Genomic DNA, 27167 nt, shown 5'->3' with positions numbered 1-27167 from the left:
GTTGTTAGGTGGAATGTGGAAATTTCAATTCATGTGAAAACTCCCACTTACCTGGGTGGTAGATAAGTAACTTCCCATGAATTGTGCAACCAAACAAGGTTTCATTTAACTTCTTCCCATGATTTTCCAATCCCCATGAATTTAAAAGGCAATTAAACAACCCCTAAGATTATTGCGGTTATTTGCTCAGTCAAAATGTAGCATAAAAATTCGGATTAAATTCATTTCAACAAGGGTGATAATTAAGGATTTGTTGAGGTTTGTCATCTTTCCAAAGGAATTCATTTCAACTAGAGAACGTGGAAAGAAATACACCTGGTATTAAATACCAACATTACTCAATAAATGCTTATACTTGTTCAAAGCCAAGAACAAAAGATAATATGCAGCAAGAAGCCATGCTAACAAAATTTTCCCCAAATTACAGCCAAGGTTACATCTTGCAAACGAATACGCCGTCAATTACAGGTGACAAGATCAATGGCTTCAATAAATCAAGAGCAAACATACCTCTCCACGACAAGATTCTAATTTATCTCTCAAGTCATGAAATTGCCTTCCATGTGAATGAATATACCACAGCTAAGTACAACCTTCAGAAACAAGGTTTCCAAGATAACCTAAAGCTTTTCATTAACGATGTATCCCTATTTACACAATTTGAGCACTTCGAAATATATACCAATCCCTCGAATGCATGCTTGAGAAAATTGTCGGCATCATGACCCCAGTTCTCCAATCTAGGCTTGATCAAATGATCCACTCTTAAGTCTTTGCATCCGAGCTTGAAGACCAGATAGTGCTTTTTCATCCATGGGAAGAACCCCATTGTGAACGGGGTTCTCGACACCAGTATCATCTGGTACATGCTGAGCTTGGTTATGATCGATATTACCATTCATTGGCATTAGTGGCCTATTTCCAGAATCAGGGTTTGTACCTGATGCAGCTAACTGGATGCTCTTCATCCTTTCTCTAATGGCATCTAGTGTTCCCGTGGGTACTGCCGGCATACAAAAGCAAGGTCAAAATGGACTCATTTGAATGCTACGAGCACATGAAATAGAAGCAGAAAATATTAACCCAATGCCTCAAGGGCTCCCACCGGCGTATACAGCCTTACCACTACGTTAAAAAACAAATACAGTTCCCCCGTGATAAATGCATAGGTAGAGAATTGCATATGGCTCCTGCTACAAACTATAAGTTATGCCGTGCCACCAACAAGCAGTTAAACGAGGCATTTTTCATTATTTCATCACGTTCAAAAGGCAAACAGTATTTGGGTCTTCGGCTACAATGCAAAGGAAATATAAGCACAGAATAGTTACCTCCTGAAGTTAATCTCTCATTTCTTTGATCTCCTAGAACCTGTGGGTGGTCAAAAACTGGACCTCGGGATGCAGCATTCCTTGCTCTCTCATCGTCACCAAAGGATGGTAACGTAAAATTGGAAGGCTCGACTCTGCTATAATGTGATTTTGCATCATTTGGTTTGTTTGTATTTACAGGGGATAATGGTGCCAGTTTTGGTGAAGAAAGAGTCAGGGAAGCTGGAGGGGGCGTTGATAATGGGACACTAGACGGTGTCCTCCCAGCAGCAGCATTCTTTTCCATCTGAAAAAAAAATACAACGTTCAGTACATAGCTACACGCCACCTTTGAGCAGAGATAGATTGACTCGACCTGAATATGGCTTAACCTACGATGAATCATTTGTAGCAGAAACATCAATTCAACACCCAAAATAATACGAGAACTGGGGCACCAAAATGACCCATTTGCATAGTCTACTTTTGAGGAATGAAACGTCCAAGACATAGCCTACTACGTACCTGGGATAACCCATCTCTTATGTAAGTTCGAAATGCTTCACTTGCATTTTGGAGCTGAGCAAAGATATCAACCTGCATATGACAGTGCATTAAGAAGAATAAAGTTCACTTCACAGGCATTCATTACTAAAGGCCAACTGTAGCCTATTCAGAGACGGTCAAATATATCATCACAAAAGAGTGTTCCTAGGGATATGCGTAGTTACCTTAGGGTATAGTTGTGTGATACGATAAAGCTCGTAAAGACCAATACTGCATGTTTGCTTATCTCCAATTTTCTTAAAAATTGCAGCAAGTTCTTGCTGCAAGTGAATATAGCACAACAATAGTCAGGAAAAGATAATCTACTGGTGAAACATAGCCGACAAAAGAGTCAAAGACTGTTGGCCGTTAATTGCCCTAGTAACTGATAACCTTCAACTGAGCATCCGCAGAATGAGTGGTTGAGGATGGATTATTAGCTGTCGAATCACCCCAATGAGTTTGGCCCACAGGTCCAGTAGGAGTAAGCATTCTCGCTGCTGCCAATGTCTATGACGACAATAACATGATTAGATGAAATGACAGACTTAGATTCACATAATACAATTATAACCAGATAATTACACATTGTCATCCTCTGATACCTGAAGATTCAAATCAATGTATGCCAGAATAATGGGTTGAGGCTCTGCATCTATAGGAACCAGAGAAAGATGACCTTTAATAGCTGTACCCCGAAGCTTTACAAGTTCGTGAAGGACAGTTTTGACCATACGCAATGGTTTGTCATCTGCTCCAGCTCTTTAATTTGATTGATATTAAATGACAAGAGAACAAGAACAAAGTAAGTCTGGGTCAGTTAAAGAAATCAGCAAGTAATGACAAAAGATAGTGAGAGAATAAACCATCCACAATTCTGGCATTAAGCTCAAAAGGTACCTTCTCCTTATTTCTTCCATGCCCAATTCTTGCAGGTATACATGAATGCTTTGGAGAATTCGATCCAGGTCTACATCATAAATAGTGCTTTGAAGAACCTGCAATCACAGTAGATTGTCAAATTATTCAAAGGCCAGTTCTTCAGGCATATCATGTCAAACTTTGTCAATTCCCAACTTGGCTCATCTAGTGTACCAGTATCGTATAAAGATAAAAGCCAAATTATGTTAACAGTAATTTGGTAAATTACAACCTGCAGGTCTCAAACACCTCATTATCTATATTTTCTCCAGTTCACTCATATAGCCCTATTGGGGTTCAGCACAAAGTTTTAGGAAAAGAAAAAATGAAACTCCCCAAAATGGGAAATGGGCTGCCAAATGAATGAAACAGATGTAGTAGGGCTAAGATAGCCATGGATGAACAACCATGTCATATGAAGAATTACCTTTGTTAACTTAATCAGACATTTAACCACTAGATCAGAAAATTTCTGGCTTCTAACAGAAATGGCCTCATTTGATGCTGTAGCAGGCCATTTAGAGGGATCCAATGGGCGTAATAAATTGATAAGCACCACAAAGGACGACGTTCGATCGGCATTATCCTGTAATTAGCATTATTTCTTTTAAACAAGTTTGCACAGACGTCGCAGAAGTTGAGAGATAATAATAGTCACTCGAGGCCAGTTAGATTTACCAAGATCTTGAGCATCAACACGTTCAAAGCTTTCAATAGTTGGTCACCTTCAACCATGCGAGGGACCCGTTCATCCAAAAGCCAAAGCAGAAGCTCGGTAATTAGAATATCAAGTGTACTCTCTTTGACGGCATGAGCCAGAGTTCTATTTTGAAATATCTGTTAAACGTGTTCTACCATCAAAACTTACAAAAGTAACATAGGCTGAGAAGCTTATGGTTGCTGACTAAGACACACACCATAACAACTCACAAGATGACAAAGAGAAGATACCTGCATGAGTGTGTTCAAGACATATTTACAAGACCTAGAAGAAGCCCCAGTCAGGCTAAAATCAAAAGTCTTTGCTACCTGTGTAATCATGAAAATATTAGCATCATAGAAATTAATGAGATAACTAAATCAAGAAATGAAAAAAAAAAAAAAAAGCAAAATATGTGCCTTATTGGCTAAGACTGAGACGAGACGGTCAGCATCTTTGACAATGTCGTTCATCGCAATTCCTTCAGGATCGTTTGTTGCCTGAGCCACCTCATGGCACACAACCTTCATCCCTTCCACAGACTGAGTAAATTAAAATGAATCAGTTCAGAAAACTAGGATTCTTGGCCCAAGAATAAACAAAGTAAAACAGACAGACAGACAGGTAGGTTTTGGAAATTGTGGTAAGATCAGAATAGACGGGGAAAAAAAGAAAAGAAAATGCACTGCACTAAAACTCTAAGAAATCAGAGTGAAAAGGAAAAAAGGATAATAATACAATATTGGAGAGAGTATCCAAAGTATGAGAAAATGCTGATTCTTTATCAACGAACAAACATAGTAAGCACGCATTATCATTATTTACATAGTATAAACCTATACCTGCTCAGGAGCACCATATGTGATGACATCGATAGCTTCATTCCAGTCTGTTGGACCGCTAACACCCACATTTACCCTGGGTAATGGATTTCTCTCAATGTGGAGCTCAGGATGGGCATAGTGTTCCCTGGATATTACATTTCACACAATTGTATTACAAGGAACTGAAATCGAGATAAACTGACAGTGAAGAACGAAAGGACAGAAAAATACCTAGCAAAAACAGGACCAGCCATTGATCTTGACAGATCTCCACTCTGTTCTGCAACTTCCGTCCTGTGTATTTACAAAGAAACAGAAGATGGTGTCAAACTGTTCAACTAATTTTTTAAAAATGAAATTAAACATATTTAACAACTATGACAGATAAGTTACCAGGATTGAAGCTAGAAAATCTTTTTTTTTTTTCTTATACTAAATGAGAAGCCGCTGACATCATCCTTGCTGATGTATCATGCTAGTTCTATTTCCTACTAAGACTTTCTAATATTCATTTAGCCATATATAATATTCTGTCTCTGACTTAATAATATTTTGTAAGCCATAATCTATAATCAGTGTTGGTCTTAAATTCTTAACTTGACTACTAGGCCATGGGGCATTTTGAGGTCAGCAGCCCAGGCCATGGACATGCAATGCCTAGCCCATGGGCGCCCTTGTGCATGCCATGCGTAGACCAATATTAGGTAACAAGATATATTTTCCTTGAAAAATTGATCATTTCCTAAAACTGCTTACTGCCTCTTATGAACATAAGAATAAAAAAAATAAAACTTTAATTTAAGAAACCTAATGTATATGGGAAATCTAAACCACAACAACATTACCCCAGTGCCTCAATGGCTAAAAGAGAAGGGGGGGTCGTCACGGATGCATGCAGCCTTACCCTTGTGTTAGCAACACAAAGAGGCTGTTTCCGAATGACCCAAGATGAAAATTGCGTTGAGAACTGCATCGAATGACCACTACTTCACAAGAGAAAGAAGCGTAGCCGCTTTAGTGAGCCATTTTGCTTTATTCCATCATAATCCAGAACCAAAGAGTAATGAATCTTTGGCTCCATCGGAAATCTAAACCACAAAGTTACTTAATTCAACAAGAAAAAAAGGAAAAAAACACAAAAAATTGGTACATTAGCAAACTGCAACCGAATGGAGGGAATACTTCATACTCCTTCCGTACCAATTATTTGTTTATCTTTTTTATATTCTCTGTGTGGTATTTTAATCTAAGGTAAACAATTGCACATTACTTTCTACATTTGATCTAGTGCGTAGCACATTTATCAACTAAGCATCTTATATTAAATTGAAATGCATTTTGTTAAAAATATATTTTCTTTTCTGAAATTCTCTTTTAGCCTGCTTTATACCATGAGATGGTTTTATAAGAGAGTTAATATACGTTTTAATAAGAAACTATAACTCCGTGTAATATATGATAATATGAAAAAGAGTTTAATTTCATTATAAATAATTTAGTAGCCGATATGACTTTGAAACTTACCTTATTGGTAAATGTATTTTATATTAGTTCTTGAGATTATAACATATTTTCTTTAAGAAAATAAATTAGATATTTAATTACTTATCAACATTCGGTTAAAAATGATCTTTACAAAAAGTAATTATTATTTACATTAACTGTTTCTATCCAATGAACTCCAAATACAGTGCTGGCACGGGTGCTAAAGTAGTGACCAGTAAAAGACAAGCTACAGTTAATAGCAATTAAACAAACTAAAAAAAGAAACAAAAATCTTAAGCACTGCTCTTAATTTGTGTGACCATAATGATAATAATGAAAGAGTCCATTTTAAACGGTTAATGGGCAAACTGAAGCTTATATCTTCAAAGATGTAACAAAGCGAGCAGGTAGCACAAAGTTACACGAAAGACAAAACTGACTAGTATTGCCTGTCCTGAAATAAAGGTCAGATTGCCACTCCTTTAAAATATATATACTGTAGAATTAGGCCAAACACATACCAACTCCATAGTAGTAATAAGTGGAACAATTTCAACCTATGTTGCTCGGACTCGGTTAGAAGTATCCGACACAGATGCGTGTTCAAGTGAAAAAAAATCCACGTTTTTGGTATAAAATGAGATGTCCGGAGTGTCCTACCCATGTCCGACACTAGAGTGTCCGAGACACGGGTATGTGAGGTAATTTTGACTAGTCCGAGCATTCAACACGGGACAGAAATACTATAAGCAACAAAACAATCAAATAACTTTTTTTGAGACGGTGAACAATTAACTAGATAGGCACGCACCCATTATCCCTAATTGGACGTCGTAAAGCTCCCCATATATCTCCAGGTCGTCCCTCTCTTCTCCTGTCCATTTCGCGGGCCTACAAAGAGGTAGCATTTGATAAGTTCAAACAAAAAGCAGAAGCAATACATATATGGGTAACAGACAATACCTTTGATTTAAATTTTTCATCAATCATACTTCTCTGCGCATCTGTGAGCTTCCCAACAAATCTCCAAATATCCTCACCTGTAAATATGATAAACAAAGTCAAGAAAAAACTCATCCTGCTTCGACCTATGAATCAATACCAAAAAAAAAAAAAAAAACAGTCCGCCAATTTATAAGTTCTCTCCTGTGTCCTAGTAACAAAATTGTCCAACTTTTTCAATGATGAATCCACAATCCCCTATATCCCCTATATACAAAGAGATTAAGTCTCCTTGGAAATTTTCCCTCCAAAGTGCCAAGTTTAAATAAGGAAATAATACTACTCCCTCCTATTCAGGGTTTTCTTCCCTATTTCCTTATTCGGTTATTCGGGTTTTCTTCCCTATTTCCTTTTTTTGGGTTGATTTGTGTGGTCAAAATTCAATGGCATGTGGGGTAGTGTATTTTGTGTGGTCCAAATTCACTTCCTTATTTCTTGGGTAAAAAGTAAAGGGGAAGAATATAGTGAATACGAGGGAGTACTACCTATTGTTTTTTTGGTGTCAAATGCATATTATGATGTCCACAAATAATAATGTTTTGCATTAATTTGGATAAGTAAATGCCAACACCCCCTATATTTCCATCAGTTATCAACGCGGTAAGAGAAATTTGGGTTAGGAAATAAAAATATGCGTGTGTTCCCAGTAGAGATAATTTCTAAGGACAGAGTCAGTAGTTTGTTTTTGCACCACCATGCACATTAACTAGGATTTCAACCAAACAACAAAGAACATAAGAGTAACAAGAAAGGATAAAACTTAAAAGGCAGAAAGCAAAGTAATTATTACATACCTAAAATCTTGTAACCGGTAGCTAGAGTGTTCAAAGCAGCTTTTCGAATTTCACCATCTCGTTCAGCTGTTAGACTAGCAACAATCTGTAAGCTTTTCAACTGTCCACTTATCTGAGTAAAAAGGTATACAAAAGTGTCAGTATAGTTCAGAATGTTATTATTACAGCGATGCAGATCTCTCTAACTAACCTCTGATCCATGATGTTCAAGAAGAAAACCGACAAGATCTGCGCATTCTATCCGTGTTCGGTTATTTTTGGAACGTAAACCCTCCACAACAAAAGGAAAAAGTTTTGCAGCTGAATATACATTAATAATCCGTTTGGTCAGCTCCCGCATCTTTTCTCGTAGTTTCTCAATGTTATGCCCAGACTACAACATCATACAAATTCAAAGTATTAACGACAAAAATGCTGTGCTTTGAAGTTAGCAACTGCAGGCCACGCCACATATACATTGTTTAATTTAATAGACACACAGGTAGATTTAGTTTTCTTTCGATTTTCTGTAGGGGATGATTCACATTTCTGGCTGATACAGTAACAGCCAGCAAACTAAAAGGACAACTCAGTCACACCGCAAATAAAGCTTGCATATTTCTCAATGGTTCCTGTACAGACAACATCAAACTGGATGGCTTTTACCGTATTTAAGCATCTTGGATGTGAAAAAGAAAATTCAAACCTTCTCTACGAAGCACGGTAGAAAGATGGCAGCCTCTGCTTCAGTAAGTGCATAGCCCTCACTTCTCAAAGCCTCAAAAAGCTCAGGAAGAAATTCCAAGACCTTCAACAAAACAAAAATTATATATATGACACAGTGCTACATGCTAAAGTAAAAATCTTCAATGGAAAAAGAAAAGTACCTTCAATAAACATGTTGTGTTGGATTCACAAATCCGCAATACAAACCACCTTAGAAGTATGTCCATAACTTCAATAATATCTTTTCCGAGAGAAGGAAGTGCCTGTTAAACATATTAAAAACATGATAGCGCGCCCCAAGAAACATGCAGGGAAATATATCAGACCAAAAATTACCTTATGTAGCATTTCTATTCCTTCCACCTGCCTTTTAAAGTCTGCAGTCAGGAGCCTCTTGCTCAAATCTTCCCTAAAATATCTCATAATCCAGCTCTGTGAAAACCAAAAAGATTAAAGAATGCCAAGACACAGGTGTCATGCTCTATATACAAGAATAACCATTTCAAACCTCAAGATCTTGAATTTGTTCCAAGCGAGGCTCTTCGAACTTAAAACGGCGTACGACCAACCTCTCTCGATCTTCCTGGAAATGCAAAGAGAGCCACCCGAAGCATTACACTTCTCTGGTAATTGAAAAGCATATTTAAATAGTGCAAATAATACCTTATTCGAATCCTTAACATTAAGTACTGGCTGAGTCTGAATAGCAATATCATGAACAGATAGGATGGACTCTGCCCTCGAGCTCCTCGTTGAATTAGCTCTCTGTTAACATCACAATTCAATTTCATCCAGCTACAGTGAATAATAATCTAATGAAAATAAATCTCAAAAAAAGAAACACACCGAGGATAGAGATTTTGCTCCTTGTTTCGGAGGTCGATCACCAGGAGCGCTTGAAGTAGTTCTGACGACCTTGGTGCTGCTCTTGGCGAGTAATGCGGCAGTTGATGTCTGACTTGAATCATATAAATCTACCAGACATATCCAAATAAGTACAGCATGTCTCAAAGGTGACGATACTCAATAAGTGCCAAAAACAAAAATGACGTACCAGGCACAGGGCCATAATTTTTCAGTTTCTCAGCAACTAAAGCCAAAGCAGGGCCTTGAATATCTTTCAGGTTTTTGGTCACCTAAGGACAGGAAATGGACAACGTTAGCTACGTAGAAGGGCATATGTGTAATTTTTGATGACTCTAATTCATAAAATGATCGGGATAAAGCTCGGAAACGCACTATTTCTGCACCACAAGCCTTCACAATTTCAGCAAGACATGTTTCAGCTGCTTTCCGGACATCTGCTGACTTATCCTGCAAACAATGGAACACCCAGAACGAGAAGGACACAATTGTATCAAGGACTTCTGTTAGGATTTAGGGTGTGTTTGGATAGCAAAAGCGGAGGGAAAGAGAGGGGAGGGGGAAGGAGGGAAGAGAAAGGGAGGGAAGGGAATGCGAGGGGGAATGGAGTGTGGGTGATTTGATACAATTTCCCTCCAAATCTTGCCTATTGTTGAGAGATTTTCATTAGGCTTGGAGGAGGGAAATTGGATCCCTCCAAATCTCTCCCCTTCCATTTCCCTTCACCCTCATTTGCTATCCAAACAAGGGATTTTAAATCCCCTACTCCCCCTCCCTTTCTTTTACCTCCAAATCAATCAATCCAAACACACCCTTAGAAAGAAATAAGAGAAAGCAGATTTTTTTAACAGAAAAGGGGATCAAGCTAATTGAAGAATACCGTCATGGCAACAGAAGTTGGTTTCAGCAGATGCACTGCATCAGAAAAGTCATTTAACCTGGAAAGTTGCCTAGACAACCACTCAAACATATCTTTACGGCCTTCTGCGCCAAGCTTTGGTTCGGAGAGAGCAGCAGTGATATAGGGAATCTACATAAACGTAACAATAAAATAACAGCAATGAGCACAACATACACATCCTTAACTTATTAATTCAACAATGACAAGAAGCTCAAATGAGGACGAACCATTTTATCAAGATGAACAGCAGCGTGCCACAAGTCTATAGTTGCCAAAACACATTCTCTCATTTGTTTTTTATTATCACCAAGGCATTTCAAGACATCAGTAAGAATACCCTGAAACATTACCTCCAACATAAATTCATTCAAAGTAATAGGATAGGGGGAAGTGATAAACAAATTCGATGGAAGAGTATAGCAAGTTAGGAATCAACAATACCTTGCTCGCCTTCTCAACTGCGGGGCCCATGGCAGAAGCGAAGCCACCTATGGTCAATAAAGATTCCATCACGAGCTTCTTATTACTGTCGCACAAACGCCCTCGAAGAGCACCAAACAACTCCGCTGATTTTGAAACAGATGAGAGAGATTTGATGAGGCGAACAAGCAACAAAAGAACAAGAATTCAAGAAGCGGCTAGAATCTTATGTGTGAGTAAAAAAAGAAGGGTTTTTCCCTTTTGTACCCCTGTGTTTTAGCATTTTCTTAGTTGCCTCCCTGTTTTATTCTTATCCCCAGCTGTACCCCGTACTTTCCCACTTACTCCGAAACAACCATTTTTCGTCACTTAAATCCATTACTTGCTTCCCTCCACTATAACACGACCATCATCAACTTATCACCATCCTCACCAAATCTCACCATTTTAATTCATCTCCATCAACCGCATTTCCAAGATCACCATCTAAATCACATAACCCAATTAGAAACATCCCACAACCAAATTCCCACACATTCACCATATCCTAAATTCCTATACATCACTTAAAACCAGACCCAATTTCCAAATCTTAGAACCACCACACCATAGCTCCATCCCACCACTAAACTACCATCACCGATCTCATCATTACCATTTCGACATCATCATCAATCTTCAAACACCACAAGCTACTCTCAAAAAGATTTGCACAGCCGTGGCAACTCCTTCTCCAGCAGCCCAATTCGACTCGCCGTTGTCGACAACCCATCACGACCCTCTTGGCTGCGAACGGTGGTGCTAACCAGCAGGTGGTTCCTTAAGTGGAATCAGTCTTAGCAAAACTGGCATGATGGAGAAGGGCCGTTTCTAGTGGTCTCCGACTGCAGCTCGGTTGATTCGAACTAGGGGTTTGGTTATGGTGGTGTATGAAGTGAGTGGAAGCAAGGGTGTTCTAGATTTTAGATGGCGGTAATGAGCAACACTTAAGTTGTGCAAGGGTGGCTCATGTTTGTAAGTTGTTACCAGGATGGTTCGGGTTGGTGATGGAGAAGGGGGCTATGGATGTTGTTCTTTGATGGGTGAGGACAGTTGTTGAAGGTGAAGGGAAGGATGGTGTTGGTTGTGCTATAGTTGATTGAAGAGTTCATGTTTTTCCATGGTGAAGAGTAAGTCATGGAGGTTGATGAGGTTAACTTAGGTTGGTCATGGTAGAGGAAAGCAACTAACAGACTTGAGTGGTAGACAAAAGGTAAAAATGTCACGTTTGAGATTAAATGAGAAAACGTAAAAACACAAGGGTACAAATGGGGAAAACCCAAAAAAGATATACCAGTTCCTGTGGGTTGGATACGCTTATTGGCATCCTCCAATATCTTTTGTACAGCTTCAATGGACTCCAGACGAGTCTAAATAACAACGCAACTGAGTCAGCATATTTTATTTATACACGATCAAAATTGTGATACAGTTCTCTTTCAATTCCTTTGTTAAGACTATAGTTTTAAGTTCACATTTTAGAAAAATAACTACCTTCCAATCAGGGCTTTCGAAATTCTTTAGCAGCGCGGGTGTAATCTTGCTACTGATATCTTCACGTGGCAGGCCATCAGTGCCACCAGCAGGCATAGCTGATGAATCAGATGCTTTGACTGTTTTCTTAGGTGCTGCGGGACCCTGCAGGATCCAAAGTAATAATCTAAATAATGAGAAACCAAGAACAACCTATCAGCATCATGTAGAGTTAGATTCCAGAACCTCGTATGGATTTTTATCATACTCCGCATCAAGTGCACTAAGAAGGGCAGGTTTAACATCCATAAGAAATCCCTTGATGTCTGCGAGAAAAAGGATTAATACCATTCCATAAAGATAAAATCTTATTACAGAAGCACATAAATTTGTTTCACCTGGCCCAACAAATTTATGTAAGATGCCAATTAACTTGATTGTGGCATTTCTAGTGGCAGCTGCACTTGACTGAAGTCCAGTCTCCTTGCAGAAATCAATTAGATCCTTCAAAAGAAAAGGGAAATGATAGTTGATATGGTATTTTCAGACAACAAAGATAGGGGCTCAAATGTTCATGGACAAACTACTATTACCTTCATGTTCAAGTAGGAAACACCAAAGTCTTCCACCGCTGAAACCATCCATGTAATGCCTTCGCTTAAGACCTTGGGATTCTTGTGCTCTTTCATGATCTTGTATAGCTGCAGCAAATGATAGTCACTAATGTACAATGCTAAACCAGAAGAATTGCAAAAACTTATTTAGATTTTATCTTTAAATAAAAACTTGAATGATTTTTTTCTTTAATGAGATTTGTTTTATTCTTCACACTTGGTATTTTCATTCATTTATTTATTATTCTAAATATAAATATTTTTATTATGATAAGTCATTAATGTACAATGCTAAATCCAGAAGAATTGCAAAAACTGAAGTTAAATTTTCTCTTTCTAAAAGGGAAAAAAAACTTGAACTCATCATATTCCTCTTATCTTTTTCCTCCCTTTTTCCTCATTTATTGTATCTATGTAAACAGGACGTTGATAGTTTCAAAAGATGACTCATATTAGCGAACCCAAACCATTTCGGGAAAGTGCTCTGATGTAGTTATTGTACTTGGGTAACTTGATTCACTAGGAAAACACAAGCAGATCGAGAAAGTACGGGGAAAGAGAACATGAAAGAAGAAAAACAAAATAAATAAATAAATAAATTACCCTCTCAAAAATGAACCCTGGTCCCACTGCTTCTGAAAATGTAGTAAGGCATTTCATAGCCTGGACTCTGGTTTTAATATCTGCTACCCTTTCACTTAAGCCTGAGAAACACGGGACCACACTATACGGCATAAGTAGGAAACGAGAGTAATGAATCAAGCTTTCCTCTAACTAAAGAAGCGACAGTTTAAAAATCTATAAGCCAAAACCAAACAAATAGAAAAGATACCCACCAAGAAGACAGAGGACAACACACTTTTTGGGAAACTTTGTTGCAGTAGTTGCTATATAAGAGATAACTTCAATTGTTTGCTGCTGGACCTGCAAAATTAAAAAAACAACTCATTAGTTCCACTGCAATATGGCAGTGGACAAGGACAAAATTCAAAACAACTTTCGAAAAGTTATTTGGACAAGGAATTCCTCCAGCTTCAGTCACTTCAACAAAATAGGTTCTTTTTCTGCAATAAATAACTATTCGCTGAATAAAGAATTATAGGAATTGACCGACTACACCTTGTGAACTACCTATAAACACCTATCCTAAACAGTTTAGTTCACAAGAAGTCCAGAACATCTTGCTCTCTTTTCACTCCCCTCCCTTTCTATTCCAACATTTTCCATCCTTTCCCTTTCCTTCCAAATTGGGTATCCAATCAGTAAAAGACCAACAGATACCAGTGGCATTCACCAAAGTTTGATTCTAGGCTTGTCATCAGTCAGAGGCACATGCACTGATGCACACATGTAATGCAAGCTTGGCATATTTCAAGAACCCAAAAAAAGTCCTGAATTTGCCAAAATCTTAAATGAAACACTGAAAGCCATCCAAGTAGCCACCCCAGAAAAGAAAAACGAAAGCACACCTGAACATTTTTATCACTCCATCCAGGGATAGCGCATAACAAACGTACTAAAATCTCAACTGACTTGTCAAGTTCCTTGATACCCTCCACTTGCTCTTTCAATGAAGAAATTGCTGCATGAATATAAAAAAAAAATATGACAAAATTTACTGACTCATGCCTATATAAGCAGAGATCCAATATAAGAATGATTCAAAAACATGACAGACTGAGAGCATGAGGCCCTGAACAACGTTTCACTTACATTTGTCTAACTTGAAAGAAAAACAATTCAACGAAAGGCATACGAGAGTGTAACTAATATATGGCACCAAAGAAAACGGAAATCACTTAAACCTTCAAGACGTTCTTTCCATGCCGTACTCTTCAGCTGAGATATAGTTTCCCCTTGAATAAGGGAGCTTATTCTGCTCTCAATTTCATCAAGACTCATGTCTGAAGGCTGTTTCAAAAGGTAACATAAGACCCAATACAAAGGAAACTTCGCCATCATAACATGAAAAGGCCACGTGAAATTACCTCGACATCTTCATGCTCGACAGTTTTCATGGCTTTTTGCTGATCTCCTTTTTTGCTAGGTGCAGGCTTCGCTGACGTACCTTTCTTGTTAGAAGGCTGACAGATGAAAAGACCAGGCACGAAAAAATTAGAATAAAGAAAATAGTAACAGCTTCACGGATTTCAAAACTCAATCTTGAGAGAAACAAACTTACGATTGCCTGGACAGGCTTTTTACCACTTAGCATACTTGCAGCAGATTTCTTTACAAACACACTGCCTGAGGACTGTGAACACCACAATCAAATATTAACTCAGCCAGATTACAGGAGATCAAAGTAAAGTACACACCTCCAACATGCATAAACTTCACAGGGATCCAACGATATATACTTTAGAAAAATTGGAAAGATCTAATAAAGGCGCATCTACCGTTAACAGCGAGCAGAAAAACATTTTATTAGGTAACAAAAAGAATAAATAAAAAGCAATCGAGTCTTTACACTAGCATAAAATATCACATCTACATAATCTGCAAATGACAAGCGCCAATCTACATGTAATAATTACATCAATAGATCAACATTAACTCCAACAGGATGAGTGAATATCTTTCCCTTGAAGATATCATTGGTTTCTTCATCTTAGAGAACAAGGAAAGCCAACTATGAAACTTAAACACATGAGAGAATCAACTTAGTCATACCAACACAACAGATACCCCATTGATTGGCAATGAGATGTAGTGCTAAACAGAGTAAAGGTTGAAAGATTTGTTGAAAGGAGTCCATTAATTGCTTAGATAGGCATAAGATGAACCGCACATACAAGAAAGATTATGACATACAAGGGATTCATCATGAAAAAAGCAACAGTCAAACAGAGAATGATTTATCGCCAATGTGCTTTTTTGCATGTTAATACATTTCCCTCTTGACTTAGGCTTTACAGTAAAGCAGCAGAGGAAACTCATACTGTCGCATAAGTCACAAATTATTAGTAAAATTTTAAGGACAGCAGCTTTTTTGAGAAGTCAGACGAATATTGACAACTGAGAAGCAATACCATAATTGCACAAGCTACGACATAGCAATCATAATAACAATAAGATGTACCTCCGACGCAGCTCCAGTAGATGTTTGCACAATAACTGACACAATAATGATAGTATTAGAACATGCATAGAATCAGCTTTCAAAAACTCCAAATTTGAAAGTAGATATAAACCTGAGCTTCCACCACCAGGTGCGCCACTCCCTGAACTACCAATCATATCATTCAGCTTTTTTCTCCGAACATCATCAAGTTTCTCTAACGACCTCTCTAGTGGCCTCATTCCAACAGACTGAAATATAGAAAAAAAAAAATTTAGTCTGCCACTCCAATATAGTTCCTAGAGGTCAGAAGTTTCTTGTAAAGTTCTTCTGCATATATGTCATATCCAAGGTTACATGGTTCGGGGTTCGATTCGGTTCGAGTTCGAGTTCGAGTTCGTAATTCGTGATTCGCTATGTCTACTGAACTGGGTTCGAGGTGCAAATAAATAGTCTATAATTTAATTCGTAAAACTAAACTTTTTTTTATACAAGTTAAGCTTTTTTTTTTTTTTTAAAATTAAATACATTCAAAGAATTACCGTATTGAAAATAGGAAGTCTTATATTTCTGTCTTTGGAAGTTGTGTAAAATAAAGTAACACTATCATAAATACTCCGTATTACACTTTGGAAGAGTCTTAAAAGTAAGTGTTGCAAAAGACCAAACCACCCTTCTAAAAAGTAACCTAGTAGTCAGCTGCCCCCACTCTTTTAAGGGAGTAAAGATGTATTTTAATAAAATCTTACCTACCAATTATTCCCCATCTACTTTTTACAATCACTCAATAAAATATTAAGCGCGTTCCCTCCCTTCACCTCCAGCCACCAAACCCACCGTGGTAAGTCCTTCTCCGGTGAAGCTATATGGTCTTAACTCTCTCTGTCAACACAGTTCGTGGCTCTGACCGGCCTGGGTCGCGAACTCCGGCGACCTGGTTCGCGAACGACCCCGGTTCGGGTACGACGAACCTGGTTCGGGAATCGGGGGTGCGAACTCCGAATCATGTAACCATGGTCATATCTCCCAGAAAAAGGTTGAGTGAACCTATCACTGAACGTACACTATTTGTTTAATCTTAACATTTTAATTTATCTTCATTTTCTGAATTATTTTAATTTACAAGGAATTAAGATAATGGGAAGTAATAATAAACCAACCAAATATTTATAAATACTTAAGAGAACTTATAAACTTTAGATTATTGCCTTGGCTATGGCTGTCAAAGCAGAAAAGGCTGCATCTCTCACATCTGGAGTTCCATCTTGAAGGCACTACATAGTGAAAACACAGTCATTTAGTTTGCCCAAATCGCCACACATGCAATTTGTTAGAATTAGAAATGGGCCTGGCCATGCCAGAGAGAGAGAGAGAGAGAGAGAGAGAGAGAGAGAGAGACTAATTCACAAGCCCAATAGAACTCCATCTTTCCTAAAACCAATTGGCAATAGGAAGAGAACCCCTAGGCCTTATAAACTGATAAACTCTCTACTTACCACCAATGTGGGACTTTGTGGGTTAACTTATATTACAACACAATTAAGCACTGAGAAATGACTTGATCAATCTATCACACAAGAGATCAGAATGAAGATAATAGGAATAAATATGATAGATGAACCATCTCAACCAAAACCTTAAGGTGATGGTTAAGGTTCAGAAGAGTAGCTAAAAGAAACTTACAAACCTCCATACAAATAGGGACGTATTCCTTGTGAACTTTTTGAATAACGGTTTTATTACTCGTCTCGAGACAAAATGTGAGCCAAGTCAGAGTCAACGACCTCACCAGTGGCACTTTATTTTTAACGGCTGTCTTAATATCTGAAGAAAGAAATCAAGCAAGGAGTATAAGTCCATGACATGACAGCAAAGTAGCAAACCAACTATTAGGAGTATTAACCGCAATTCTATAAGAAAAAATTCAGAGCAAAATAACGGAACCTTCAACAGAACAGCTCAACAATTATAATTGTTCTCGACTTCTCTAATAAGGATAGTAGACAGGCTACTATTGATGCTACCATGGTAAACGAAAAATCTACTTGCATTGACATAACAACACAATCAAAGAAGAAACAGAAGGGAGGCAAATTACCATTAAAAATGGTCCTCCAATATAACCAGCAACTATACATAAATAATCACATCAGCATGGAGGCAATCTATCACAATAAATCCGCTAGATTTAAGAAAGATTTTACCCATATCTTACACCCCAATGACAAGGCGTCATGTTGAAATGAATACTCTCTCCAGACTTCTTTTTTCTTCTCATTTAGCTCAACACAGTTTTTAAGAGAAGTAAGAAAATGACCACATCACCCCTCAGGGGCCGTCACTAACCCTGTCTAACCAACCTCACTTCTTTCGTCTCCTACTCTCCTCTGATATCCCATGCCAGCTCCTCTTCTAACAACTCCACTTCCCTTTCTTGACAACCCATGCCCCACCACTCGACCAAGAGACCATTACACATAATCCCACGACCACCATACAACCCAACCAACCACCATAAAACACCCCCACGACCACCATACAACTCGATCAACCGCTGTATGAAGGTGTCAAGTGGGTCAGAGAGAGTGGAGGGATGGCTGGTCAGGCCGTGAAAGAGGGTGGCCATTTCATGGGGTGGATGGTGAGTGGTCGGGAGGTTGCTGGGTTAAAAAGGGATGATGGAGAGAATTGTAGCATTTACTTTTATGCAATTAGTAGGTTGTAATAAGCACAACTTCAGCAAAAGTCTTTGGAAACTTCTCTAAAGTAACGTGGGAAGATAAAAGAAGTATGGACTATGGAGGAAGTATAACTCAAAAAGATAAAACTTTGTTACAATAGCAGATGCTAAACAAACAGATACACAAATTAACAAAAATCTCAACAAAGAGTACGATAAATAGGAAAAAGGAGGAAAAACAAAATATAGAGATTGATTGGAACAGCTGATAAATTTTAAACGGCTTATGAAGTTTAATGCATACAATAATAACAAGGCACAACATAAGCTTCGCACAAGCATAATAATGCAGACATTCACACAGGTAATAAATCCCCAATGTAAGAAAATACACCAGTCCAAATTCCAATGAATAGTTTACATTATCAAAATATGTGACGGGTATTTTGAAAAGTGAACAATCTATTGGTATGGAGGGAGCAAGATGTAATACTCCCTCTGTTTTTTAATTTATAGCTTTCTCACATTTCGAGACAATCACTTCTCTCTTTAATATCTCTTAAACTATAAGACTAAATACCATGATATGTAAACTCATATGAAAGAGCTTTTCGTAAGGAATTTAATGATAACATTTTATAATTTCTGGAAAAATATATTTTTGTAAATATATCAGTCAATTTGTCTCGAAAATGAAAAACGTCACATATAAAAAACAGAGGGAGTAGCACTTTGTTAGTCTAATGGCTAGTTTAAAAAGGCGCAAGGCGCACCGAGGCGTTACGGGACCATGGCGCAAAGTGAAGGCATGCGCCTTTTGGACGAGAAGCGCCCTAAGTTTTATATATTTTCCAAATAAAAATTTTGGGTAACAATACCCTTTTTAAGAGTTTTCAAGTTGGCTAACACGTGAAGGAGTAAAAGTTAACAATAGTGGGGAAGAAATAGCATAATTAAGGTCTAGAAGAAAAAGATATGGAAAGTTCGTACTAGTTAGCCTTGTTAGGTGAGCCTTGTCTAAAAGGCGCACCTAAAATGCACCAAGGCGTTTTGACTAGTGCCCCATCCAAGGCGGTGCTTAGGCGCACTCAGAGCGTGCTTTTTTAAACTAAGAATGTCAGGTCTAACATATGCTGATCACCAAATCTGTCTCTTGGTTCTAACATTCAAGACGCGATAGAAACAACCACCATATTAATCAGTCAAATATCCTATGTAGGTTACAAAAATTTTCTTTTTTCCCCTCATGTTGATCACCTCATCTAGCACCGAAATGGAACTTGCAAACCTCCATACAAAAACCATATTCAGGCACTCAGTATGATCGGATATTATGTGACATCGAATATGAAAATCATGGTCCACCCATCCATGAATTAAATGCAAAAAAAAAAGTCATGGAACGAATCCCAAGATAACAACTCTCTGCAATCAACATGGAACAGAATAAACAACACTTCACAGCCACGTCGGAGAGCAAATACTCACTTTTGCATGTGATGTGCCAAGTTCCAACTTCCAAGTAGCTATGATAATTAAAGTTTCAAACTTAAAGGACACATGAACTAGCATGTGACATAAAAGTAAGCTAGAAGAGAAACACATTTACCTTCCACTATATCAATAAGATTTATACAACCAGACTTGTACATGGCCTGAAGAGTTTGAGTTAAGGCATCTGTCAAAGTAGGCTTTTTCTCTTTGAGTTTTTCCTGTAGGATACAAACAAGTTACTATATTAACACAAGATAAGAAAATAATGTCAACAATTTATTTCAAAAGATAAGCATTGAAAGTGCAAGATTAGTCATTTAGCAGAGAAAAAAATGTTTTAATTTAACGACAATTGGTATTTGAGATTTTGAGTTTACTTCAAGAGATAGAGAGAGCATAATTTTTTTAAAAAAAAGGGAGCACACAGAAGCACAGAAGCATAATAACAACATATTATGTGTAAAGGACTAATGGTTTGTTTGCTTTGTCAAAAGGGGTCTTTCAAATTTCAAGTTCTGTTCATTCTTTAGAGACAGATAAGAGGGATAAAATACAGATAAAGGAGACAACATATTACATTCACAACTTTTTAAAAAGCATGGTAATAACTTACAAGTAAAACAGGGAGCAAAAAGCGTGAGCTTCCAGAAAAGTGAGCACGTAGGCCACAAGCAAGATTCCCAATAGCCTGTATGGCTTCAACTGAAACTGCGATGTTTACATCTGTGACAAGCTGCAATCACATAGAACAATCAGCTATTATGAAAGAAGCACAAGGAAAAGTAAAATCAAATAAGAGAGTTCCACAATTGAAAACAGCACGATAAAAGTTACCTTTTTAAGGGTTCGACAAACTTCAGTAAAGTCACCTGGTGCGATTTTCTTTGTGGAAGCAAGTTTAGTCAGTTCAGCAACACCCTCCTTTCGCTCAGACCACTTGGTGGCTTTCTAATAATAGAATAGAAAAATCAGGAGGAAAAATGAATGAACAGCCTCCATCACGAAGAGAAGCGCAAGTAAACCGCTTCGCATGATTTGGAGTATATATTAATATGTTTTCAACTTGCAAAGAGACAAAAGCAAATTCTATCACTGAAACAACATAAATATGTTTTAAAAGGTAAATAAAGTGGTCAAAGGTGGTAACTAACCACTCCGGCCCAAAATCCTGACTTCTCCAATGGTGTTAATATGTCAACTGGATCAACCAGCTCGTATTCATCTACTTCCAGTGGAGCTGAAACAAAACCATAACTTTCAGCTCATAATAGAATCAAATAAATATGGCAGGACATTTAAAAAGAACCGAGAAAATTACCCAATTATTCTATACTACATGACACCAAATAATGTTGAATCAAGTATACTAAGGGGATAACTGGCTCAACTAAGGAAAAGGGAAGGAACCAAGAAAGGGTAAAGTCAGGAACGCAGAGGAAACATCCTAAATTTCCTAACAGTGTCTGGAAACCATCATTTTATCTGAAAAGCTCCATTTAAAATATGTATTGTCAAATGCAAAATTTCAAATTCAAATCCGGTGTTTGGGTAGGATTAGAATTGTACTTCATTCATTAGCTCCATATATTGTTTCTTGAGAAAAAGTTTTAGAAACTTCAGATTTAAATATCATTAAAAATTAGCCCCTAAATAAACATGGACCCTAAAAAATCAGAATTTAGGTGAAATTGAATACAATGATGGAGCTCCATAATATAAAAAAGTCATCAAACAACTGCTTTTCACAATTTATATATCACACTCCCAGCTCCCTCGTAACTCCTGTTTCCTCTTTTTTTTAAAAAAAAAATCACCTCCATTCTTTTCCTTCATCATTATCAAAATCAATACCTAATCTATTGAGAAAAATTCTTGAAAAATTCTAAGTACTAAAATGTGGTAGAAAATGCCATAAAAATGTCCAGTGAATATTGTAAAAATGGTGGAGAGAAGAAATTGAATGGATGAAGATAAGACAATGAATAAAGCATAAGCAGAGTATTGGAGAGGAGAGAGAATAGAGAAGTTGCTGATTGAAAAATTCCGGAATACCTAGGTTTAAGAAGTCATTTGAAATGAGCTTGTTTTATGAACAATTGTATTTGGTTGGATTTGGGTGAAATCCAAATCCAAATTTTAACATTTGCCAAATATGAATTTGTAAGTGAAATGCGTGTTCCCAAACAGGCTATTAATTTTTTTATTCAATATCTAGAGGAAAGGGAAAGATCTCTTATCCTCTTGAGTCTTGCCACACCAGACAATCATATTTCGGACTGACCCACACACACTAATCTTTTTGTTTTTTTATCTAGCCAACCCGTAAAATATTAAAACTCACTGTAGCAGTGACAGACCACTACTATGTGTCATCTACACTTGATATGGTATAGCGATGATGTTAAAATTTGATAGAACTTCCAGATCTGGATGTTTAGTGGCCAAGAATCCCAAGATCAGCCTTCAGAGAGCTGAATCTAAGTCTTGCACAACGCTTAGGTGAGCCGCGACTGCTTCGTCCTCTTATTATTCTATGTTAAGGAATGGATGGTTGATGGCAGTGAAGAAAGCGGATGACTGAAAGAGATGGGATAGCTGAACACTGGGACTCCATTTCTACGGAGGTGTTGACGGAAGAGAGTCCCAAACATGTTAATTATGGAGGTATGGAATAAATGGTGCAAGTTAATTGTAGCACATATTTTTGACAAAATGAAATCCCAAATTGGGGAATCTTCAGAACCAGAGTGTAAGTGAGTGAGGAAGAGAGGTTTAAAGGCAGAAAAAAAATATGACCAAAAACACAAAGGGAATAGTGGGGGTCTGAGTTCCCTTTTCCTAACTCAAAATCTTCCAACTAAACAGTCCCTGAAAGAGAACTAGGAAATCAAACAAACGCCACCATTCCAGGACTTTTAGATATCACGCTATTATTTGTGCTCTTCTAATAGAGCAATGCATACAGAAACAACTGTTAAGTTTTGCTTCTCGAGTTACATACCATCAGAAGTAGATTCTTCTGCAGGATTGTCGCCTGTTGTTTCCGTCACAACCTCTGGTTCTGGTTCTTTATCTTGTTCCGATCTAATTCAGTAGTCAAAATGTAAAATACCACAGGACTATAAGATTACAGATAGGGTACCCAAAAAATGGTGTCTATAAATTAAACTTTGATCCTGAATCCCTTAATTTTGGAAGGTGTGCAATGCACTGCCAACTGTCAAGGCAACGGGGAGCAAAGCAAAACCCACGCCGCATGGAATCATGGATACAAGCTCAAACCATATTTCTTATAAATCAATTAATATTATATAAAGCGCATGTTAAGCTTTTACAGAGCACCAGGCTTAGGAATGGCATCAAATATAGATCAAAATTACGAAAACAATGAAAAAATTGGCAAGTTCTACCAAACACTGCTATCAATCTACCGGATGCTTTAAGTAATGAAAAAATTGAATCATACTTGAAACAAGGTCATTCGTATACTTAAAAGATCGTTACTTCTATTTAACAGAACCCCAGCCCACCCCTGACCAAAAAATAAGTCAAAATATTAAACCTGAAAATTACCTTATTTTTCGAGTGGGCTTGGCTGTTCCAGAAACATTGGCAAGTTCTGCCTCTAGCTCTTTTTTCTTGAAAACAGAAAATTAAATCTCATATCATCAACATATTAGGCGAGCAGCAATATTATATGCTAAGAAGACTGAAATAAAATAAAATAAAATAAATTACTAACATACCATTGTATCCCTCATCTTCTCAAACAAAATTGATTTCACTGGGTCCTTCCCAATCCAGCGACATAATTCAAGAGTCAACCCTTTAGAGGAGGCACGGACATTTTGGTCTTGATGATCAAAAAGTTCAGGTAACATCTTGAGAATTCTTTTAGGAGGTACAACCTTAGCCCCAAACTCGCTATACACATCAAGAAGGAAAAGACAGAAAAAAAAAAGAAAAGGCAAAGCACATATAAGTACAAGTAACATCAGCAACAAGCTGAAAGAATATTTAAGTAAAATACTCAAGCAACAGAAGCATGAAAAATGGACATCAAACCTAAGTGCTTGAAACATGACATCAATCGCAGGTACAACAGCTTTTGCTACTTTATTTTTGATAGCTTTCTCCATAGCATCCTAGAAGAGTGAGAAATTTTGCGTATCAATTAAAAGACTACTAAATGTGTAAGAAATAGAGCAAAGCGGTCAGTATTAGCAGAATGTACAGATATAGGGAAAAGTATGATATTGCAGGAGCATAGCTATGCTTTGGTCCAACACATATCTGAAGCTAGATTCTTATCATTCTGAAGTTTAAGATTTTGTTTAGCCACTGTTCAACCGTTTCTAGTATCCATCTCAAAGGCCAAAACAACGGATCACTCTACACATGACTACATGAGAATTTTTACAGAAGCAATCTCAAAGACTTGTATTATAAATTATTATGATTCTTATACAAAGGAAATATCTATCAAAAGGATTCGAGTGCCCAAATTCCTATCACAGTTCAACCTTCAAAATCACTTTCCATTAGACAAAAAACAATACTCCCTATGTAATTTTTTCTTTAATCCAACTACTTGTGTGGTGCAAAGATCAAAAAGAGCGTATAATATACCAAAAGAAGACACAAGTAGGAGCAAAATTAAAAGAAACCGCAGGTACTTGAAAGTAATCCATTTGAGAAAAAGAATACTCCCTCCGTAACTCATTGTCCGCCCCACTTCTTGTTGGCAAAAAGATTGGGTATTATATAACCAACAAATAAAAAGAGAGAAGTGGGATATTAAAAAGAAATTGGATTACTCCGTACCTTCTAACACCTAAATCGCCACCAACCACTCCCATCACAACTCCAACAATCCACAGTAACAATCCTCAGATTCCTCACCACCCACCAACCCACTCACGGCTGCTACCAACCACTTGCTCACTACTCGGGCCCGTGACTTTGAATACAGTAACAATCCTCTGATCAACGCTTGAGGAACGGCAAAAAAAGAGAAGCAAAAATATGCCCATCACGAGGGAACGTGCTTGGAGAAGAGCAGTCATATCACTAATGGGAGAAGGGTCGGCCGGAGGTCGTGTTGCGAACTGGTCACATCAATCAGTAGGAGGACAGGTTGTGGCCAGCGGCTAAGGAAGGTCGAGAAACAAGAGGTGTCAAAGGTGTGTGCCCGTGGGCTGAAAGTAGTGGTTGGCCATCGATGGCACAGTTGATGAAGGAGGAGAAAATGTATTGATGGTTGGTTAGGGGCAAAGGAGGCTTATGGGGTTTATGATTTAGGTATTAAGATTAGTAAATAAGATATTCTAGTTAGTTGATCAAGATACTAATGTGTTTGATTGGGCATCTAATCTAACTAATTAGTCAGCGCAATCCTGTAAATATGGGCGAGATACCAGGACACTACAGTATATTTGTATCTAAGAGCTTTCCAAAAAGGAAAAAAACAAGTGGGAAGAACAAAGCATCACAACAAGAGTAAATAAATCTTGAATAGATTTCATCAGTTGTATTTTGAAGAAAGTACGAAATTGCGTGATTACCAGATTCGCTTAGTCACCTACTAAATCGTGAATCGAGTAGCACGAATTATGTATTTGGATTATGGTGTTTAGTTAACTATTTTGATTTATGCTCTAATTTAAGCGAATTGCATTTTGTATTACAAATTCGAATTTCTTGTATTACAATTTTGGTAACACTTGATCTGCCCTCTCTAGCAGTCTAACTCAAGTTACCACTTATCACTAGCTAAAAAGTATCTCCATGACATTTAGCTTTACTGAAAATCCCTACTTCCTTAACTGTTAAGGGCTTAAGGCTATATGAATGGAATAGATGAAAATGAAAAAAGATGGAGGGCATATAGTAAGATGCTTCAAAAATACCCAACAAGCTCCTTGATTGTTCTGCAATCTAGTGATAAGTCTTCAGCACCCCGTTATGCAAAGGATTCCATCTTGAAAAATTCTAGGGTAAGAGTGAACATATCTTACCCTATAAGACCATTTAATGATTCCACGACACTAACAATATCTTTCATCCTTCCATTATTTTATTTTCTCTCCTTAAAACACAACCCCAATTACCTATATTTCTGCAACCACCCCTGCCGCCACCACCAGCCCCATCATGGTGCCACCAGCACACCCACGGCCCACCATCTTTAAAATGTAACTGTGTCATTAACCAACTTCAGCAACAAGTTTCAAAGTGCGATTACAAATACCTTTCCACAAGCATAATGGACAAAGTTCCTGAGTCCTATTTTCTAGCTCAAAATGCAACTAACATAACTTAAACAGCCATATACATGATTAAAAACAAATTTAATTCTAATTACCAGGAATGCATCAACAGCCTCCAACTCAATCCACAGCATGAACACCGCTTGCGCCTTCTCCACTGTCTTCGGCCTCCCCGTAAGACATTTCGCCACAATTGCATCACACACTTCTTTGCCATACCTATTTGCACATAACCACACACATACATGACACCATAATAACATACTGAATGCAATTTTAACAGACTTAACAACTTCACTAAAACCACTACCTTCCGACATCAGAATCAGCGGCTTTTAAATACGCTATCAGCGCGTCCAACGCCTTATCTTGCACGGGCGCATTAGAATCCGCCACCGTCTTCCTAAAGTAATGCCCTACCACAACATTATTCTAACATCAGATCCCTCTATACATCAAAAAAACAAAATGCAGTACAATAATACACAATATAACACAAATAAAGCAGATCTAAACCAATAAAATCAACAAAATCAAAACCCTAGAATCTAACAAATCAAACAAAATTACCAAATTCACGAAGGCGAGGGTCCTTAGGATCAGTAATGGAGTCACATAAGGAAGCAAGGTCGATGTTGGCGTCATTGCGAACCTTCCAATTCTTATGCGACAATCGATCTTCCCATGGAAGTTTCTTCGCTTCCTTCAATAATTTCTCATCTTCTGTCGACATTACTATCAATCAATTTTTACCGTTAAAATAAAATAACCTAGAATTTGTAATTATTGGAAATAAAATTAGAGCTTGATATGAGGAAAGGGGAGAATTCAATTCAAAATTCCGATGAGGGAGAATGTGGAAACTTTTGGGGAAATTTTGAAAATGAAGAGAGAGAAATGGGGAAAAAACTGGTAATATTATTAAAATTAAAATTAGTGAGGAATGAAAATGAATTTTGAAATATTTAATTAATGGTTAAAAATAGAGAGCGGCTTTCTTTTTGAAAAAAGGTTCACGAAAAGAAGAAAGGAGAGAGGGATGGGAGGAGGTGGTTTGTGTTCTAC

At 37.6% G+C, this 27167-nt stretch overlaps 1 protein-coding gene across 2 annotated transcripts; it reads right to left on the bottom strand.

Moving 5' to 3' along the window:
* Positions 1-321: 321 nt before the first annotated feature.
* LOC141642689 (protein MOR1-like) lies at positions 322-27167 on the bottom strand. Of its 2 annotated transcripts, XM_074451559.1 has the most exons (55): positions 26673-27167; positions 26413-26518; positions 26198-26321; positions 23899-23978; positions 23580-23757; positions 23407-23471; positions 22835-22917; positions 20985-21070; positions 20668-20781; positions 20447-20566; positions 19949-20051; positions 17347-17483; positions 16868-16933; positions 15793-15910; positions 15681-15715; positions 14781-14852; positions 14587-14682; positions 14404-14509; positions 14068-14180; positions 13435-13522; positions 13202-13302; positions 12578-12685; positions 12383-12488; positions 12231-12310; positions 12006-12149; positions 11806-11881; positions 10494-10618; positions 10280-10390; positions 10032-10181; positions 9527-9601; positions 9342-9423; positions 9134-9261; positions 8951-9052; positions 8796-8870; positions 8624-8719; positions 8449-8550; positions 8268-8369; positions 7773-7955; positions 7583-7694; positions 6750-6826; positions 6598-6677; positions 4533-4595; positions 4320-4446; positions 3897-4019; positions 3729-3806; positions 3456-3614; positions 3205-3363; positions 2757-2854; positions 2462-2618; positions 2250-2366; positions 2042-2137; positions 1836-1907; positions 1332-1617; positions 941-1003; positions 322-859 (listed from the first exon to the last, which is right to left on the bottom strand). In XM_074451559.1, exons 1-55 carry the CDS (start codon positions 26833-26835, stop codon positions 741-743), a joined length of 5985 nt encoding a protein of 1994 aa, XP_074307660.1. In that variant the 5' UTR covers positions 26836-27167; the 3' UTR covers positions 322-740. The 2 variants fall into 2 exon arrangements, with proteins under 2 accessions (XP_074307660.1, XP_074307659.1); XM_074451558.1 differs by having other exon boundaries at positions 322-1003; positions 26673-27165.

This window comes from Silene latifolia, chromosome 2, assembly GCF_048544455.1.
Source record: "Silene latifolia isolate original U9 population chromosome 2, ASM4854445v1, whole genome shotgun sequence".
In the NCBI taxonomy this organism is placed as follows: Eukaryota; Viridiplantae; Streptophyta; class Magnoliopsida; order Caryophyllales; family Caryophyllaceae; genus Silene; species Silene latifolia.
This window is presented reverse-complemented; position numbering and strand designations above follow the sequence as displayed.

Excerpts from the sequence above, each read along its gene's own strand:
- LOC141642689 (XM_074451558.1), bottom strand. The coding sequence starts at position 26,835 with ATGTCGACAGAAGATGAGAAATTATTGAAGGAAGCGAAGAAACTTCCA. Across the intron at positions 15,911-16,867 it reads CTTTGACAGCCATAGCCAAG|TCTGTTGGAATGAGGCCACT; the intron begins GCAATAATCTAA and ends TCTATATTTCAG. Across the intron at positions 12,489-12,577 it reads TTTCCTACTTGAACATGAAG|GATCTAATTGATTTCTGCAA; the intron begins GTAATAGTAGTT and ends TTTCTTTTGAAG.